Raw genomic sequence first — 19,118 nt, forward strand, 5'->3', positions numbered from 1 at the left:
TGCTGTTAACTACAAATCAGAAATATACGCACGAGAGTCACTATATTTTACCATAATAAGAACATTCTCGGAACATAAACATTTGTGACGTCACATCCGACACGGAAGTTGACAAGCGGCACACACGGCGGAGTCTCGTGCGTTATCGTGAGCCTGGTGACCTACTGTAGCGCCCGGTAGATATGCTGAAGGTGCTGCAGGTGTGTGTCCGCCGCCGGCTGTGCGCGTGCGTCGGTCCGGCGGCCGCGGTGCGCGGGTTCAGTAGCGGCTTCGCGGGAAGACTGACCCGAACCGGAGACCGAGGCTGCACCGTGGACCCGAATCTGGAGGAGCAGTTCGTCTTCGTGGACTGTACAGGTGAGCATTGACTAAAACATGGACGGGGAGCGCTTCATTTATCCAAGGATGTTCGATGTTTTCAAGCTCCAGATTTATCTGCTTGATCCTGAACCCAGTGGTTCTGGAGCATCTCCTAATATTCAATTTATCTCACTACTGGAAATTTGATCCAAAAATACACATTTCATATACGATTTCATATATTTTACATGATAAAATAAAGCAGTTTATTGTTGTCTCCATTAAATCGAAACCATGAACAGCAGCAGGGTCTGTGAATCAGGAGAAAACATGCCGTAGTTTGTAGGTGTGACGTAGAAAATACGCTGGGCGGGTCCATTCTGATGCTTCCACTTACAGACAAATAGAACCATGTACGCTTTTGAGATATTGTTCGCCATTTTTTGCTGCACCAACTTGGGCGTGTGAGGGTCTGTAAGCTAGTTGGAGAGAATGTAAACAAATGGGTGAAGGGAAGTGGGGATGGGGTTACTCTCGTTAAAAGATGATCCAAGCGGAACTTTAAAGCCTTTCACTCATTCCGACATCTTTGAGTCAGGTTCTGCTCAAAGGCCACTTGAACGAGGACCACCGTGTAATGTGAAGCACTGTTGGTTGATGTTTGTTTTGTCACTGGTAACTACAGTACCTTAGCACCAGAATCTGACTCTAGCTAGCTAGCAGGACATTAAATCTGAGGAGAAAAGAGAAAAATCAACGTTTCACCTCCACTTCTAATAGTCCACATAATAGGGCTGACATGATAAGTCGACTAATCTACGACTAATCGACTATTAAAATAATTAACGGCTAATTTAATTGTCGATAGTCGTTACTTTATATTACATGGAGTCAGAGTGTAGTAAAGTGGAAAGTTATAATGGTATTATGCTAACTTTTTGGACTATTTTGGCATTTATTAAGATTTCTTTGGCTATTTTGGAGTTTAGCTAATATTCAGCTACATGCTAACTGTTTTGGCTAATTTAGGCTTTTTGGTCTTTTAGGCTATTTTGGAGTTGAGATAATCTGAAACAAGGAACTATTTTTCACAAAAGATAAACATTGATGAACACGTTAACATTTCTCAGATGTTGCCACCCATGGAGGCGGGACTGCAGGTGAGTACAGCATGGGAGCAGTCCCATGGGCGGTCGTGGTGCAGCGGTAGGCCAGTCGACGGGTTCTATTCCTGCCTTGTGTCGAATTGTCCTTGGGCAAGCCACTGAACGCAAATTGCCTCTAGTGGAAGGTTGGCGCCGGTGTTCGGCAGCGGAGCCATCGCCATCAGCTAAGTATTTCTGTTTGGGTCCAGGTCCAGAAGAGGACCCCCATCAAGAGGAGAAGGAGCCCCTCCGTCAGCTCAGCGTCTCCTCTACTGCTAAAGAATCCCCTCCTGAAGGAGCCGTCTCCCCTCACAAGCAGCTCAGGTCCTTGGAGCTGCAGCTGCAGGCGTTGGGGAGCGTCCCCCTGCAGAATGTGGCGCCAGAATCCCTCATCCAGTTCCAGGACAGGGACTTCCCTCTGGATGAGAGCATCCTCTCTGCAGATTCCAAGAAGAAGAAGAAGAGGAGGGTGGAGGCAAAAGGCGTGCACAAGGTTTTTGGGAGCCCGGACGTGGACGAGCCCGTCAGCGACACCTGTTGCTCGGGTTGCGGTGCTGTGATGCACTGCGTTGCTGTAGACGTCCCTGGATACCTGCCCAGCGAGAAATACAAGACACTGTTGATGGAGGGCCAGCTGGGCGGAGCCATCTGCCAACGCTGCCATCTGCTAACCCACCACCACAAAGCGCTGAACCTGCAGCTGACCAGAGACCAGTACCGGGAGGTGGTGCAGCAGATCCGGCCTCACAGGGCTCTAGTGCTGCTCATCGTGGACCTTCTGGATCTCCCCGACTCGATCGTGCCCGACCTGTCGGGCCTGGTAGGCACCAACAAACACATTGTCGTGCTCGGAAACAAGGTCGACCTGCTGCCAGGCGACTCGCCAAACTACCTTCAAAGAATCAAGCGGCAGCTCTCTGAGTACTGCAGGGAAGCTGGCTTTGGCAGTCAGGTGACGGACGTCCACCTGATCAGCGCCAAGACCGGCTACGGCGTGGAGGCCCTGATCTCCAGCCTGCAGAGGTCCTGGAAGTACAAAGGAGACGTGTACCTTGTGGGCAGTGCCAACGTGGGGAAGTCCAGTCTTTTCAACACGCTGCTGGAGTCGGACTACTGCAAGTCCAGAGCTTCAGACGTCATTCACAAAGCCACCATCTCGCCGTGGCCCGGTCAGTGCCCGCCATGTTCAAGTCCATTTGCATTCCAGTTGTTGATGAGTGTCCTCACCTGGTTGCTTGTCCTGTGGTGTGTTCAGGGACCACTCTGAACCTGCTGAAGTTTCCCATCATCAACCCGACGCCATACAGGATGTTCAGGCGCCAGAAGCGCTTGAAGGAGGCGGAGCAGCAGACGGAGAACGAGCTGACACAGCAAGAGCTGAAGAGGCTGCAGAACTTCAGCCGGCAGGGGTACTTATTGGGTAAGATGTCAGGGTGGGGCGAGGACGGGGTGTGTGGGGGTTCACGCTGAACGCATGTCCACCCGTTCAGGTCGAGTAGGGCGGACATTTCGATCCGATGAACCCAAAAGAGACGAGATTGAGTTTGATCCGGACAGTTTGGCGTTCGGCGAAGATGGAGAGCCAGCAAAGACAAGTGAGACAGATGAAAAGTGTTGTCACTGACTCCAAATAAATAAATAACAAATCTAATCTTTCTCTACCTAACAGCTGTCCAGCAGTCACATGACAAGCTCAGTCACAACGAGCTGAAGGACGCCCACTGGCTGTTCGACACGCCGGGGATCATCAAGGACCATGATGTGAGACTCTTAGTCATTAGTGCATCTCAAAGATTCCCAAAGAACACATGAACTCACCTGTAATAAGCCACACCCCTTCACTATTTGAGTCCGGGCTTAAAGGGTAACCAAGCTGAGAAGTTAAAGGCTGACTCCGCCCACAGCTGAATTTGACAATACAGTCAGAGGGGCGGGGCTGGAACAGGGCTGTTACCATTACTGGAGCAGCAGATCATGACGTTGGACTTCAGTGGTTTGACCAATCACGTAATTCAACTGTAATACCTCGTTTCAACACAAACGGTTTTCGACTATATTTTCAAGAATTAAACAAGTTTATTTTAATTTGTCAAAAAATTGTCAATGACCAACAGACAAAGATTTTAAAGCCTAATTTATAGAGGTCAACAGACAAAAAATGTGGATTTAGGGTTTGGTTACGCTTTAATGTCAGATGATATTGTAATCATTGACTGTATATGAGAACTGTACAGAGTGAACCCTCCCCCTTGGTGTTCCAAACTGGAAGTATCCGGTGGCTTGAAGAAGCCAAAACCCCATAGACTTCTATGTGTCCATATAAAAAAAAAAATTAAGGCTGAAATTACAGACGTAAACCATTTTCTATGGGTGACGGTCCAGGTGTCGTATACAGTCAGTGGTTCCAGATTTGAAACAAACCCCAAAGTTACAAATGTAGCAGCTCCCCAAATGACCACTGGATTTAGGTGGAGCAATCGACTCCCACGTATAACTCAAATTAAACGTATCTAGAGTCTGATTTTAAATGTTTTAGATGTTCATTGTTTTATTTTCCATATATTCCAAACAGTTTATTTTCTTTCTATAAGTGGACTCAACAAAAGTCTGGCTTTACTTCGTCCTGCCCCATCTCCATTTCTTGACGACTAATTTTACATGGGGGCGGGGCTTTTTTTTTAATTCAAGCTTTCAGTAATTTTTTTTTTCAAGATTTATTTCAAGTTTTTAATTTTTTTTTCAATAATTTTCAAAAAACTTTTTTGTCAAGTTTTCATTTTTTTCAAGTTTTCAATTTTTTTTTTTCAAATTTACATTGTCTTGTTTAAAAAAAAAATCAGTTACAATGTCTATTTTTTAAGTTTTCAATCTGTTTTTTTTGTTCACTTTAAGCTGATCCTGATTTGACCCCATATACTTCTTCCTCTGGTTTCTAACCGGATCACTGTAATCTTCCCCAGATCCTCCATCTGCTGCAGGAGAAGGAAGTCCAGGTGGTGGTTCCGACTCGCGCCGTGGTCCCGAGGACCTTCGTGTTGCAGCCCGGCATGTCTCTTTTTGTGGGAGCTTTGTTCAGGATAGACTTCCTGCAGGTCAGAACTGTTTTAATATTTTCTTCTCCATTAGAAAGCCTTTTTTATCTGGTCCAAAATAGCCAGAATTCCTTTGGTCGATCCGTCATCACCTGTTCCTGCAGGGGGAGAAGTCCTGCTGGTTTTCTGTCATGGCCTCCAGTCTGGTTCCAGTCCATATCACCAGTCTAGATAAAGCTGACAGCATTTATGAAAAACACGCTGGACACGTCCTGCTGGGGGTGAGTCACATGACCTGACCTGAGGGACACGCAGCGTCACCTTCAGGTGCTGTTAACCTGCTGTGTGTGCTGCGTCCAGGTTCCTACAGGGGGATCGGAGCGGATGAAAACCTTTCCAGCGCTGGTTCATCAGGATTTCTCCTTAGAGGGTCGAGGTTACCTGGAAGCTGCAGCGGACATCAAACTGTCATCAGCAGGTAAGAGCGAGTGAGGACCAACCAGCTTTCAAATTAGATTTTTTAAAATACTGTCTGTATCCGAGGCTTTAGAAAATTCTAGTTTAGCTTCTTGTTGATAACGACTGTTGAACCACTTCTCTGTTGCCCAGCACCCGATCAGTTCTGAGGATTTCTCAGCACTATAACCTGTTTGATCTCTGTGAGGCTATTTAAAAAAAAAAACAACAGTTATTAAAGTTGATCCCAGCGCCTAATCCCCATCCAGCTGCCAGACAGGGAAATGTGGCTGAAAACCGTCTGCTCGGTGTGGCATGAGTGCTTGAGTCCTTCTGATAGACTAGGGGTGTCAAACTCAATCACACAGGGGCCAAAATCCAAAACACACTTTGGTCGTGGGCCGAACAGGATAAACATTTATTGAACACTCTAAAAATACATTTTAAAAACTTTAAAACCATAACTTTTCAGCATAATTATAAACTAGATTTATAGCATTACCTGTGATAATGCTAGTGTGAATGCTGTAAGCTGAAATTTGGCCGCTGAAGATCCTGAAACTGTTTGCTAAAAACGCTGAAGCCTATAGCCAGCTAAAATATTAGCTTAATGCCAAATTAGCCTAAAAAATCACAAAAAACATATTCTAGTCAAAACAGCTAGCTTGCAGCTGAAAAAATAGCTAAACTTCAAAATATCCTAAAAAGCCTAAATTAGCCAAAACAGCTAGCATGTAGCTGAAATATTACCTAAACTCCAAAGTAGCCTAAAAAATCTTAGTAAATCCCAGTAGAGTCCAAAAAGCTATCAGAATGTAAATGTTTAGAATTATGAACAATGAAAAGGCAGGAATATTATTCCAGAATAAATTAAATAACTTAAATAACTTTCAATATTTTACTCTCCATTAAAAAAAATATTTTGTCAAAATTATTATTATTAATTAAGTTAGAAATGAGCGCAAGATAACATTGGGTCATTAATGACAATGAAATAGAATTACCTGGAGGGCCGGATCTGGCCCCCGGGCCTTGACTTTGACACACATGATAGAGGCTGGGTGTGATCCACTTGAAATGTTCATTTGTTGCAGTTTGTACAAAAACATTAATGCCATGACCTGAGTCTTATCTTAGTAATGATCAGAGTTTTTTCCCTTTAAAACTGAACCAAAATGAAGCATTTTATGGTCATTTTACTGGATCTGTCATTTACTGCCCTATCCAATATGGCGTCACTCTTTACATATCTTGGACGATGGTGACAGGCTAGCATAGTGTCTCTAGTCTATGTAACTCATTGGCCACACCCCCCTTTTAGCCAAAATTAATTCAGGCTAATTTTGCTAAAGGTCATTTCTCAGAAGAACAGTTTTTGCTAGTGGCGATAGCAATTAGCATAATACGGTGATGCTATTTTCCGTTGATAAACATGTACTTGTTTTTTTGGTTAGTTTTGTGGATTCAGATGGATAGCAGATTTTTGTTTGCAGGTCATCTCTGCTGTTCCGCTAACAGAAGTGTAACCTGTGCAGGTTGGGTGGCTGTGACGGCGGTGGAGGGAAAGCAGCTGCAGCTCCGGGTTCACGGGCCACTCGGCACCGGTTTTGGACTGCGAACGCCACCGCTGCTTCCTCATGTTGTAAATCTGAAGGGAGAACGGATCAGAAAATCCCCCGCCTACAAAACCATAACGGTTTCTGGGCTTCTGACTGGAGGACTGTCAGCGACAGGGGCTGAGCGGCTGCAGGTGAAGAAAAAGAAGTGACCTAATGCTCCTGACCTGCAGGAGGGTGAAGTCCCGCCTCCAACACCTGACATGATCAGCAGCTAATCTGATTGGTAGAATGCTCATCTATGCAGTTATTGATGAATTTTGTCTGATTTAAGACAGCTAGCATGAAAGGATTTGTATAACTTTATTTAAAATGCAGACAGAGACAAAGAGCTGCAGAATAAAGCTGTTAGTTTGAAGTGAGGAGGCTTGAATAAAGTCTTTCTGCTTTATCAAAACAATTTCATAAACAAGCATGTGGGATGGGGGGTATTGCACTGAAATATTTACACACCTGAAACCTAAAGGCCAGAATCTGGTCTGCAGAGGTTCAGCTCCAACCTTCAGACCACACAGCTGATTGTCAAAGGCACTACAGGTGAAACAGGATACGATTTATATGGAAACGCATTATAAACTACTGGAAGGCGAGAGTTTTTAGGGCATGGTTACCACGGTAACAACAGCTGATGTGATTTAGAGTTGCAGGACTGATTCAGATTTCCTGATATGAATGAAAGAGTTTCTGCTTTGACTAAACTTCACTGAATCCGCTTAAGACCAGTTCATGATCTGAACTTCTGGACCTCAGAGGGATATCTGGTTCTTGTGGATCAGAAGAATAGATTCCTGGTTGTGAACTAGAATTGCCGTGTTCAGTTTCTACAAAAGAGTCTTAATACATAGACTACAGTGAAACAGCTGCAAGCCTTGAGAGTGAAAATCATTTCAACAACATGAGTTGTCCGTTCAGTTCGATGGGCCGTCGCCGTGGAAACGTCTCACTTCTGAGTGCTGGAAGCTCCATCCATATAGTAGACGTTGACAAGGTGGCGGTTCAGGTGGCGCCGGTACTCCCCCTCCTGCATGAAGGTGCGGTCGCAGAAGATGCACAGGTGGCTCTTGAGGCCTGCCGGCGTTGGCACCTCCTCTGTGGGCGTTTCGGGGTCGTTGGCCATCTTGCTTAATCTGGCGCCGGTCCCATTGAGGCCAGAGTCGTCGCTTCCTTCCGACGCACTGTCACTGATGTCACTTCCTGCCTCCTGGCAGCTGTGGATGCCCTCGTCATCCTCGGCATCTGCAGGTCTGCTGCGCTGGCCTCCTGGAAGCAGAGGAGGCAGCGTGGGCTTGATGAAGGTCGGAGGGTGGCGGTCTTCAGTCGGACTGGCAGCAGGTTCTCCTGAATCCGTGCGTTCTTTGGAGGAACCTGCAGGACGGTCTCCTGTAGGCTGAGAGGACGTCTCTGGAGCCTCTGAGGACGGGACTCGGTCAGGTGTCGGATTCTCCGATGGAGCCACCGTTTGCTGCAGTTCAGAGGCCTTCTTGCTGGACTTCCTAGTCTTGGCAGACGCAGTTCTGCTGGATCTGACAGCTGGGCTGGACTCCACTTGTTGAGAAGATTTGGCCGGCAGCTTTTCAGCAGCAGGAGGTTTCAAACGCCTGGTCTTGGAGGACTTTTGGGAAAGATCCAGAGCTTCAGCTGCTCTTCTCTTTGTGGGTTTGTCTTTGACCACCTTTGGTTTGGGTTTCTTTGCAGGAATCATGGCCTTCTCTGGAGCTTCCTTGACTTGTTGTGTTTTCTTCTCAGACTTCCTGGATCCACACTTCCTGGGTTTAGAGCTCTGAGGTTCCTTCTCCTTGTCAGGCCTGACCTTTTGGTCCTTCACTAATGCCTCTTGTGATGTTTGCTGTAGACAGGTTTCCCCTGGTCTGTGTTTCTCAGGCGGAGGTTCCTCTGCTTGGTCCTGGACTCTCTTTTTCTCTGCTTGCAGCTTCTTGACTCGTTTCTTCACCTTGTTGTCTGTCACAGACGTGGTCTCTCCAGGACCCTCAAGGACCTTCTTCTGCCTCGTTGAGATCTTTTTCTCCTGCTCCTTCACCTTCTGTGGTTTCTCTTCCTCAGATGACAGTCCAGGTTTCTTTGCAGACTTGTCGGTAGTTTCTGGCAGGTTGGTCTTGCTGCTCTTCTTGATGGACAGATTTATGGGGCTGGCGTGATCGTCCTCTTCTTCCATGTCCTCCTCTAAGCTGGAAGAATCGTCAGACTTGCTTCCTTTGGAGTTCTCGTCTGCGGTGTCAGTACTGGGCTTCTTGATGCGCAGTTTGACTTTGGAGACGTCCAGCTCCACGCTGCAGCCCGAGTGTCTGGACTTGATGTGATACTGTAGGTTGCACTTCTTGGAGGCGGCGTACTTGCAGAGCGGGCAGAGGAACTGCCGAGGGTTCAGGTGAAGCTCCACGTGCTTCTTGAAATTGCTGCGGTCGGCCGTCTTGTACTCGCAGTACGGGCAGGACAGCGGTTTGGGGCCGTTGTGCACTTGGCGGGCGTGGCGGGTGACTTCATGCTGGTTAGCTGCCAGGTAGGGGCAGCTCTCACACTTGAAGGGGCGCTCACCTGTAAACAATGAGGAGACAGGACTTCAGCTGAGGAGGTGGCCGGCGGACACAGAGAGGTTTCATGCAGCGGATGGGTCAGACTCATGGCCACGCCCATTTCTGATACCCCAATGAGCTGGGGACTTATTTCTATAACTGTTAAAACTGTTGAGTTTAAACTGCAAACAGGATTTTTAGAAGGTTTGCATCTTTGTCCAGGTCTGGTCCGGTCCGTTTCATTAACTGGATCCACCTGGTTTCCCTAAAACTATTTGGATCTGATGGACTGTTCTGCTGCTCCATGCACATCACTCACGATAAAAACTCTCAGAACTAAAGTTCCTAATCTGTCGTTAAATTTAAACAGTTGTTCAGCTCGTTTGGTTCTGTCACAGGGACTAAAGCAGGTTTCTTCATGCAACACTGGAGCAGAACCCACACCGGTGTGTTCAGGAGGGTCAGCCGGAGTGAGACACAGCAACACAACAACTGAGCACAACACCACAAGCAGTTTGTCAGGTTACCGTGTTAATCCCAGCGGATAGCTTCAGGACAGAGAGAGATGATTGCGGTGAGTCAGAGGAACACAACTGTTACACACTATCAACACACAAACAGTCCAAACTCTGAGAGCCACGCAGCAAAGGACAGACTGGACCCTAACTGCGACTGTAGCTGAAGAACCCCTTTGTATGTTTTGTTGAGCTACCTTCACACTGAATGTGATTTTTCATGGCAGAGGTGCCCAGTTTCAATGTTAAGTTAATGTACAGTGGCAATCTGAGGTCCTGCGGTGAAATCTGAGCATCACGTGCAACAGTGCTATTTAAGCGACACGTCAAGAGTTAAAAAAATTTGAGCTTTGGTGAGGTCGTGGCATAGTGCCAACCAATCAGAGGCTAAGCTGTGGCCATGTGGCGTGTTCCATCCATTAGTTTTTTTAACCTACTATAACCCTTTTGGGGTCTCAGGGTTGCTGGAGCCTGTCCCTGTGACCATTGGATGAAGAGGTACACCGGGGACTGGTCACCAGCCTGTGGAGCGGCCCCCAGTAGGCTGACTGGCGAGCAGACAGGAGTGCAGCTGCAGGTCCTGAACTTTATTTTCTTCTTATTTCCATCGAGACAATAATAAAAAGATCCTTTTTTATCTTTCCCCTCTCTTTGACTTTGAGTCTTCAAATTGGTTCACAAAGACATGGAAAGGCCGCAGTAAACCGTCAGAATTCAGACAGCTCTGTCCTTGTGGTAGAGTGTCCGCCCTGAGACTGGAAGGTCGTGAGTTCAAATCACGATCGAGTCATACTAAAGACTGTAAAAATGGGACCCAGTGCCTCCCTGCTTGACACTCTACATTAAGGGGTTGGACTGGGGAGTTAAACCACAAAATGGTTCCCAACCGCGCCTGTGTTGGTAGCTCACCGCTCCCCCTGGGGATTGGTCAAATAGAACAAATTTCACACAGCTAGGTGTGTGACAACTGATGGGATTTGGACTTTAGAAGGTCATGAGATTTACGAGTGAGCTTTGAAGAAACCCTGACTGGTGTTTGATGATGACAGTAGGTCAGAGAGTTTGTAACCATGAAGCTACATGCATTCAAGCAACAACTTTCAAAGAAAAGTTGGTTCAAAACCATGTTTTGGGCTCCCTTGTTCAAAACTCTCACTTTCACATGTTGCTACTCAAGTTTCTACGACCGTTTTCAGGCTCTACGTACAAAACCATCGAATGCGTATGGAAAGTTAAAACAGTTAAACTTTGACCAATCAGGAATTCTGATTTGATAGCGACATAAAGACGACATCCCTCTTAATTTATATAAACGCTAGAGTTTTGTAAATGATTATGGAGGGGAACGTTTTTGCATTTATTGCTGTGAAAGAAAAAGCCTGGAGCAAAATTTACACTGTGTCAACATTTTACACCAAACTTCTTCCGGTGGAGGGATTTTTGTCCCACCATATTGCAAGCAAAAGTCACAGTTTTGAGATTGAAATTTTCTAAGCTGCAAACAAAATGTAAACAAAAAAATCATAATTTGTAAATAAAAATATTTATTATTTGATTTCACAATTTTTTTTTTACTTTAAAAAATATTTCTACGATTGCAGCACAAACGTTTTTAGATGCGTAGTGCCTCATCTTGCTTTCGCCCTATCTTTGATTTTGCATTAAAAATTTTCTCTAAGCGTTACGTTTGTGCCACCCCAAACAGCCTGCTGATTGGTCTAGATTCTATCCAATCAGGTGTCTTTGCCTCACATTGTCTTGCAGGGGACCGAGGTGGATTTTGGACTTTCTAGTGCCGCTTTTCTGTTGGAATTCTACAGTCTTCAACTATTCTGGCCCGTTTACCTTTGAGCAGAACTCAGAAGGAGCAGCAAAGCTCAAATATAAAACAGTGGATTTATTCGTGTTAGTGGAGCGACCAGCGAGTTTAAAATGTCTGCAGCAGAAAAAAAAACGTCTTTGTGCAGCTGAACGTTACGTTATGATTTTTATGAATGAGATATAGTTTTTTTCATTAATAAAACGTTGAAATATTAAGGGAAAGTTAGATTTGTTCATGAATATGTTTTCTACTTTGGACTACTTTGAACTGGAGTTCTTAGAAATAAGTCACTGTGAAAATTAACATTAACTTAGTTCAGTGTGAAGCTGTGAGTGAAGAACCTCAGATGTCTGCAGAGTTCCAGATGTATCACCCACCTGAGTGAGTCCTCATGTGTCGGGTCAGGTGTGTCTTCTGCGAGCTGGAGTAGTCGCAGTACGCGCACTGGAATGGACGGACACCTGCATGACAAAAACAACAGCTCACCGTAGGCTCTTCACCTGCAGACACTGAGCAATGACGGGGAGAACACGAGGTGGGGGCAGAACAAACGATGGGTGGGGGGACAGAACAAACGATGGGTGGGGTTCCTGCCTGTGTGCGTGCGGATGTGCTGGATGTAGTTGCTCTTGCGGTCGGAGAAGTAGGAGCACTGGCTGCAGGTGTGCAGCTTGCTGGGGAAGTGGTTCCTCAGGTGCTTCCTCCAGTGGTACTGGCTGACGGTCGTGTACGTGCACAGAGTGCACTTGAACACCCTGTAGACACACAGCACACCTGCATTTAGCCTGGGGTCACCTGTTCCACCGTCTGCCGACCTCACACTGTGACATTGTCTCACCTGTGGTCCTCCCCCTCCTTGCTGTGGTGCTTCAGGTGAGCCATGTAATGGTCTAATCTGTTGGTGTTGTAGCCACACCGCTCACACTTAAATAACCCTTTCTTTTCATTCCCTGTTGACGCTCCTTCTCCGCCATTCTCCGCCTCCTCGCTGGACTTGTCAGGAGTGGCTTCAGGTGTCTCTACCTCCTTGGCCTTGATTTTGCTGCGCCCCTCTACCTGGTTCACCACCAACATCTTGCTGACGAGGTGCGAGCTCAGGTGCTCCATGAATTGCTGCTTGTTCTGAGCCTGGAAGCGACACGGTTTGCAGCAGAACGGCTTCTTCTTCGTCAGGCCGTCCACGGTTGGGGGCGTGCCTTTGTGACTGGCGCCATCCTTTGGTGGGTTGGGGGTGGAGGGGTGAGGCTGGGACTGGCTCGGAGCTTCATTTACTTCCTTTTCTTGATGGTCCCCCCCGGCGACAGCCTGGTTGTTTGGAGACTCGGGGTAGTCGACGGCGCAAACGTTTAGGTGGTTCTGGTCGTTGTAGCTGTACCTGTTCAGACACACAGGTGAGTCACAGGCACACCTATCATATTAGTATCAACTAACTGATACTAACTGGTGTTTGAATTAAAAAAAATGTATTAAATCTCTTAACAGATTAAGAAATTATGTATAAAAAAAAACAACATTTAGAAATTAAAATTTCATTTTTGTTTAATATATATCACGACCTATAAAACCATTCTATAACAAATGGAATCATGAACTTAAAAAAATCCTAACCCAACTGCTCCGCCTCACCTGATCACACTCTCATCCTCGCTGTCAGAGTAGCTGCATCCCACAGTCTTGAGTTCCACCATCTCCTTTTCGTCCGCCACGCTGCCATCTCCTCCTCCACAACACTCCGCCGCCACGTTGGCCAGCATCACCAGCTGTGGAGCGGGCAGCGTGTTCTTGGGCATGCTCCCCAGCCCCGGCCGGTCCTCCGCCATGGACACGTCCACGGGAAACATCCCCACCGAGAGGGCCGCCATGTCCAAGTCAGGCGTCAATCTGCAGAGACGTCAGTGTTCTAAAACTCATTTTCCTATTTCAAATGTGTGTACTGCACTGGAATCCGGAAACATCTGAAGTTATTACGGAGCTCCAGAGTTTTACAAACCTTCAAAGAATGTTCAACAAAATCTGCATAAATCAATATCAGCAGATGGAAATAATGCTAAGAGGTAAAAACATAAACCTGGAACAGGTGTTACTCTTTCACTGCACTAAAGTCCCACTCTGATCATATTTTGATCTGTTTTCAAAGAGTTCCCAGTGGTCTTTTTATACTTTTTTTCAGCCAAAATAATGAAAAAGGGTGTCGTTTCCTAAGATATAATTTCTGCAGTGGAGCAGGAATTCATTACAGGTCACTCCAAATTATTATACAAATGGTATTTTTTTCTAAATCTTTAATGCAAATGACAGTCAACATATTTTTCAAGTAACTCACCATTAGAGTACATATTAGATACTATTTTATCCTAATGATAACTATATATCTATCTATATATATATATATTAGTGCTGCCACAATGATTAATTTAATAGTTAACAAATCACAGATTATTTTTTCTGATTAGTTGACTAGTTGGGTCATGCTGAAAGTGGATGTAAAGCACACATCTTAATCATCAAAAGCTTAAAACTAACTAAAAACTAGATATATAGCATTACCTGTGATAATGCTAGTGTGAATGCTGTAAGCTAAATTTTGCCGCTGAAGATCCTGAAGCTGATAGCTGAAAACGCTGAAGCTGATAGCCAGCTAAAATATTAGTTAAATGCCAAACTAGCCAAAAAAAAAAACTGAAAATAGACCCAAATTCGCTAGCATGTAGCTAAAAAAATCCCTAAACTCCAACATAGTCTAAAAAATGAAAACATCCTAAATTAGCCAAAACAGCTAGCATGCAGCTGACATATTAGCTAAAATCTAAAATAGCCCAAAAACCTTAATAAATGCCAAAATAGTCCAAAAAGCTAGCAGAATGCCATTATAACTTTCAACTTTACTACACTCTGACTAAAAATGCCACTTTTAGTCGACTAGTCAACTACAAATTTAATGGTCGATTATTGGTTACTTTATATATATATATATATAATTATTATGTACAATAGATTTCCACAACGTTTGATAGATTATAAAGAACTGAAAATGCTAATTTGTTGACTTTGCTGCATTAAAAGGTCATATTTACTTTTGAACAAAGGACACCTTATAGTGTAGCAGCTGTTTCCCCTTCATATTAAGAAGTTAAAAAGGTAAAAGAAGCATTTTCTGTTTGATTGAAAAAGTTAACAGTGAAGGTTTCCATGTAACATCGGCCATTTTGAAGCAGCACCACTGCTCGGTCGACAGCGCCTCAAGAGTAGAAACACACATGCGGGGCTGTCTATCTTGGTGGGGTCTTTCCACTCACGCGCAGCATTCCGCCGCATAAAAGTCTGTTCTCGCCTTCAAAGTCACCGCCTAACCACCGCAGCAGGCTAATTACAACACTCCAGAAAGGTCTCCGTCATTTTAAAGTTCTGAAAGGCGGATTAAAGAGCAAAAACATCCAAATATTCCAACGACTTTGGTCCCCTCGAATATAGGAAGATATGTGCGCACACTCACACACACTGACGTCACGGCAGCAGCGAATAGAAGAAAACAAAGTGACAAACGAGTTAAAAATAACAGATCATTTCTCGGTTTCCCGGTTCTGGGCGGATCACGGTCCAGTTCGGTTTTAAGAGTGAGGATGTGTTTGTGTGCTCGAAGTGTGTGGAGGATTAAAAAGTGAGAGTTGAAGCTGCCGAACCGCGCAGCAGGAACTACTTTTTTCAAAAACTTTGCTAAAACATTTGACCGCCTCCGATCGACCGGGTTGGACCCGGCCAAAAGCGATCCAGATGTTCTGGTTACGGCCTCGGAAAAAAGAACGCAGCCGAGAGTGCGGCGCGGCTGGGGGTGGCGGAGTGTTAGCCATGGTGCTGATCAGGACCACGGCTAACCCCGGACAGCGCCTCCTCCCTCTCCGCCTCGGCGCCTCCATTTTCCTCAAACTGCTAGCAACTTTGCAGCTCCCCGCGCGCCGAGAAAAGTCCTGCACGCGCACGCTCTCCGAACCGAACTATCCCACAAACTCACCTACGACTCACTTTCGAACTTTCCCGAACTTTATTCCGTCTCTGGAGTTCTTTTTTCCTTCGACGAAGCGCTGAACAAGAAGAGTGGTCAGAAGTTTCCGCACATTCCTCCACAGTCACGCACGGGCGTGACGTCACCGCGTCGGCCCGCGGGGACTTGTTCTCTCCCTTGTTGTTTCTTTTTTGAACTGCGAAATCAGAAAAACTGCAATCACGAACATTATGTCGACTATCACACATTGTGGTGTTCAGATCCATCCTCAAACGTCCCGACAGGGTTTAGTTGGACTCATTCTAGCTCGGATCTCTCCTAAAAAGGTTCTGCTGGTCTAAACTGGACCAGAACTTCTGTCCTCAGTGATGATTCTTGTTTCATTTTGACCACCATGATTGCACACACTAAAAAATATTTATGGAGAATTTGATTGGACCTTTCTCTAAAATGCTCTGTGATCCCTTAGTAGAAAAGTACTACACTTAAAACTATACTATAAATAGTAGTGAGTTTCGATTATAATTTCCAGAATCGATTTGATTCGATTCACAACAGCCTGGATCGATTCGATTCCAATTTTTTTCAATTCTTCCGATTCTTCAGTTCAGTTCAATTTTGAGTTTACACATTTATACACATTTGTTTAGAAATACTTTAATAATCTTTACATGTTTTGAATATATTTATATTAATCTGAAACAATTCACATACTGTAAAATGTATATTGAAATTAGTGTATTAGTTACATGGATTCTCAAACGGAGGAACTCCATCAATTGTTCTGCTTCTCCTGGAGGGCGTTCCAGTTTGGCCACTAGGTGGCGATCGCGCTATAGCATTACACCTTATTCCAGAAGAAGATAAAAGGATGAGTAAAAAAACTGTTAGACCACAGGTGGCTACTTTAAAAAATATATTTCCTTAAAAGAGTTTAGACAATTCATACCTGTGAGTTTATAGATATGTTCATTCAGTCAGAAATGTATGTTTAGCTCGACCGAGCGTTAGCGTTAGCCGTCCTACGGGAAATTCCATTAAACTTTAGCATCAAGCTAGCGGACTTTAGCTTTTTGTGCTTAATCAATCTATATTTTTATGAATCAATTATTGATCTGTTAAATTTTAAATAGATTCAAATTGATTAATCGATTTTATCAACCCAGACCTAGTCAGTAGGCCTATACTGAGGATCTTATGTGTTGTGCAGGAAGGTTAGCCTACTAACTGAATTCTACTTTAGACTAAATTGGAACATTTTACATTTACAATAGTAGAAAGTCAACTTAAAGTATGCTGCCTCACTTTTAGTGTTGACTAGAACTGCCACAAACGATTGTTTTAATAGTCGACTAATCACCGATTATTTCCACTAAAAGGGTCATGTGCAAACTGGATGTAAAGCACAGATCTTAACCATCATTAGCTTTAAACTAACTAAATAGAAAGACAAGTAAGATGAAGAGTTTATTAAATTTATAATGAACCATGCAGTCACTTTCCTTCATTAGTTTCTGGTATTAAAACAAGACTAAATCAAATGAGTTCGGCAACTGAAACAAGGAACTATTTTTCACGAAAGATCAAATTTTGGTCTCACTGACTCAAATATAAAAAGTGTTTTTTTTTTTTTTGGTGCTTAAATCCATTTACATTTTAGTTTGATAAAGTTCAGCCCACTGTTTTTCCACATCAGAATAATCATTACTCGAACATTCTACCACACCGTATGGTCACATGACTTTGATCAATTCAAAGTGTTTCCACACATTGGACTGGAAGATGGTTGATCAGTTTTTGCTGCATTACATGTGTACACTTTGATGGTCGTTTTTACATAGTAAAATAAATCTACTCTGTCTCAATCTAAATCATATTTTCCAATATTGATATAATCGATTCATTTAATTTTGAAACAATTTCATCCCTTACTGGTTGAATTGTTGAATATAAATTGATAGAGTTGATTAATTGTTACACTCCTACTTGTAGCACAATTAAATAGACCACTTTTTAATGGAATGGGGGTGTAAGAAGTCTATTTGGTGTCAGTACAGCAGATCCAGAACCTGTTTCTGGTCTAAGATTGCTTGGTTTTGTGGAATTTTAGATGAATGAACGATGAAAATTTGAGAGGAGGCTGTTGTTTGTTCTTCAAAGGAAGAAGAAATCTGCTGGGACTGTCAATGCAAAAAAAAACAACAAAAAAAAAACAAATCATCAGCCACCAGGGGGCGCCATCAGCTCGATTCAAGGGATGCAGGGAAACCTGGAACAAAAAAAATCCTTCATATAATCTTTTTTTCTATCAACAAGTCAAACTGACAAAAAAAAACACTTTATTTGGTCATGAAGAGATGCTCATGAAAAGAGAAATATAGTTGTCTTGAAAACTGTAATTCTTTGTTCCCTTCAGGATCATACAGATTCCTAGTACCCCGTTGGAGCAACTTGGGTCAAGATACTCCTCGTCAGCATCGCACAAAACACCAAGAGAGGGCAAACGCTGCTGGGCATCTGGACCACTCTGGTTTTAAAAAAGTCTCAGGATTTGAACCAGCAACCATCAAAAGATCCCTGTAGCTTCTGTTTAGGACACCACTGCAGAAAATCCCATAAGTCTCAAACATTAACTGTATATGATAACTGGAGCCAGTGAGTGTGAATGAAGACAATTCAGTCGCCATTTTTTTGCAATACAAATGTCACCATAATGGAGCCAGATGATGTCAGTCAGAAGTCGGCATTTCTATGGATTACATTTCAAACCACTCTCACTAATCAGGAATGTTGGAAGTCCGCGTCCCTATCACTGAAAAATAGGCTGTAGAGAATCTGTCAAACATTTCAAATGTTGGACATGGGGGCCAGCAGGTTTGGGATCAAATCAGGATCAGCTTAAAGTGAACAAAAAACAGATTGAAACTTAAAAAATAGACATTTTCACTGAAAATTTTATTTGAAAATTTGAAAACAAGACAAATTTGAAAAAAAAAAACTGAAAATTGGAAAAAAAATTTAGAACATTAAAAAAAACCCTGAAAACTAGAAATAAATATTGAAATAAAAAAAAATAAAATTTGATTTATTTTTGAAAATTTGAAAAAAAAACAACTGAAAACTTGATAAAAAAAACACAATAAATGTAAAATTCACCAATTGAAAAATAATTGATCGTTGATTGTTTTGAATTTTCAGTAATTTGTCCTCGCTAATATTCCTGTGCACCTTTCACGGTCTCGCTGTTTGGTGGATTTTTTTCAGTGCAACTTTGCTGTTAATCTCATCAATCAATCGCCTCCTTTTCACTCAGACGGGGCATGTGCAGCTGAGCAGCATTATAAATATTCATTGTGATTAGATCCTTGTTTTTATCCTAAAAAAATGAAAGAAAAGTGTAAAAATAGTCATGTGTGTCTGTGACAAGTGTTAAACATGTCCCCTCTGTCACACCCTGGGAAACATGTCCCAGTGGCCAATGAGCTCAAAGCCCCGCCCCCATGAAAAATTAAAATCAACTTAGAAGCGAAAAATTGAAAATCAGAATTGAAAGTGTAAAACTGAGGACTGAAAGTAAAGATTAAGAAATGCAAAAAAAAAAAAAATTAAAAAAGGAAAATTTAAAACAACAGCTTTTACTAATGGTTATTTTTTTAATTCAACTTTTCAGTTTTTTTAAATCAAATTTTCAAGATTAATTT

The 19,118-nt window shown here is 43.5% G+C and overlaps 2 protein-coding genes across 4 annotated transcripts; one reads left to right on the forward strand and one right to left on the reverse strand.

The window, feature by feature from the left end:
- The first annotated feature begins 59 nt into the window (after window positions 1–59).
- On the forward strand, window positions 60–10,231 carry noa1 (nitric oxide associated 1). 2 transcript variants are annotated; one of them, XM_024283225.2, is made up of 11 exons: window positions 60–357; window positions 1,431–1,460; window positions 1,655–2,614; window positions 2,701–2,865; window positions 2,936–3,040; window positions 3,115–3,206; window positions 4,406–4,537; window positions 4,642–4,758; window positions 4,838–4,955; window positions 6,469–6,683; window positions 10,055–10,231. In XM_024283225.2, the coding sequence occupies exons 1-11, from the start codon at window positions 183–185 to the stop codon at window positions 10,076–10,078; spliced, it is 2,133 nt and encodes a 710-aa protein (XP_024138993.1). In that variant the 5' UTR covers window positions 60–182; the 3' UTR covers window positions 10,079–10,231. The 2 variants fall into 2 exon arrangements, with proteins under 2 accessions (XP_024138993.1, XP_024138990.1); XM_024283222.2 differs by lacking the exon at window positions 1,431–1,460 and adding an exon at window positions 9,479–9,654 and having other exon boundaries at window positions 61–357.
- On the reverse strand, window positions 6,834–15,589 carry rest (RE1-silencing transcription factor). 2 transcript variants are annotated; one of them, XM_024283221.2, is made up of 6 exons: window positions 15,438–15,589; window positions 13,044–13,298; window positions 12,256–12,792; window positions 12,012–12,172; window positions 11,795–11,878; window positions 6,834–9,102 (listed from the first exon to the last, which is right to left on the reverse strand). In XM_024283221.2, the coding sequence occupies exons 2-6, from the start codon at window positions 13,277–13,279 to the stop codon at window positions 7,490–7,492; spliced, it is 2,631 nt and encodes an 876-aa protein (XP_024138989.1). In that variant the 5' UTR covers window positions 13,280–13,298; window positions 15,438–15,589; the 3' UTR covers window positions 6,834–7,489. The 2 variants fall into 2 exon arrangements, with proteins under 2 accessions (XP_024138989.1, XP_024138988.1); XM_024283220.2 differs by having other exon boundaries at window positions 15,427–15,586.
- Between the last annotated feature and the right edge of the window lie 3,529 nt (window positions 15,590–19,118).

The sequence above is a fragment of the Oryzias melastigma genome, linkage group LG10 (genome assembly GCF_002922805.2).
Source record: "Oryzias melastigma strain HK-1 linkage group LG10, ASM292280v2, whole genome shotgun sequence".
Lineage (NCBI taxonomy): Eukaryota > Metazoa > Chordata > Actinopteri > Beloniformes > Adrianichthyidae > Oryzias > Oryzias melastigma.

Bases quoted from the DNA above. Each gene is read 5' to 3' on its own strand.
- rest (XM_024283221.2), bottom strand. From the start codon at position 13,279: ATGGCGGCCCTCTCGGTGGGGATGTTTCCCGTGGACGTGTCCATGGCG. The intron at 12,793-13,043 runs GTGAGGCGGAGC...GTGTCTGAACAG, and splicing joins GAGGATGAGAGTGTGATCAG to GTACAGCTACAACGACCAGA. The intron at 11,879-12,011 runs GCAGGAACCCCA...TTTGTCATGCAG, and splicing joins GCACATCCGCACGCACACAG to GTGTCCGTCCATTCCAGTGC.
- noa1 (XM_024283222.2), top strand. From the start codon at position 183: ATGCTGAAGGTGCTGCAGGTGTGTGTCCGCCGCCGGCTGTGCGCGTGC. The intron at 4,538-4,641 runs GTCAGAACTGTT...CTGTTCCTGCAG, and splicing joins TCAGGATAGACTTCCTGCAG to GGGGAGAAGTCCTGCTGGTT. The intron at 4,759-4,837 runs GTGAGTCACATG...TGCTGCGTCCAG, and splicing joins CTGGACACGTCCTGCTGGGG to GTTCCTACAGGGGGATCGGA.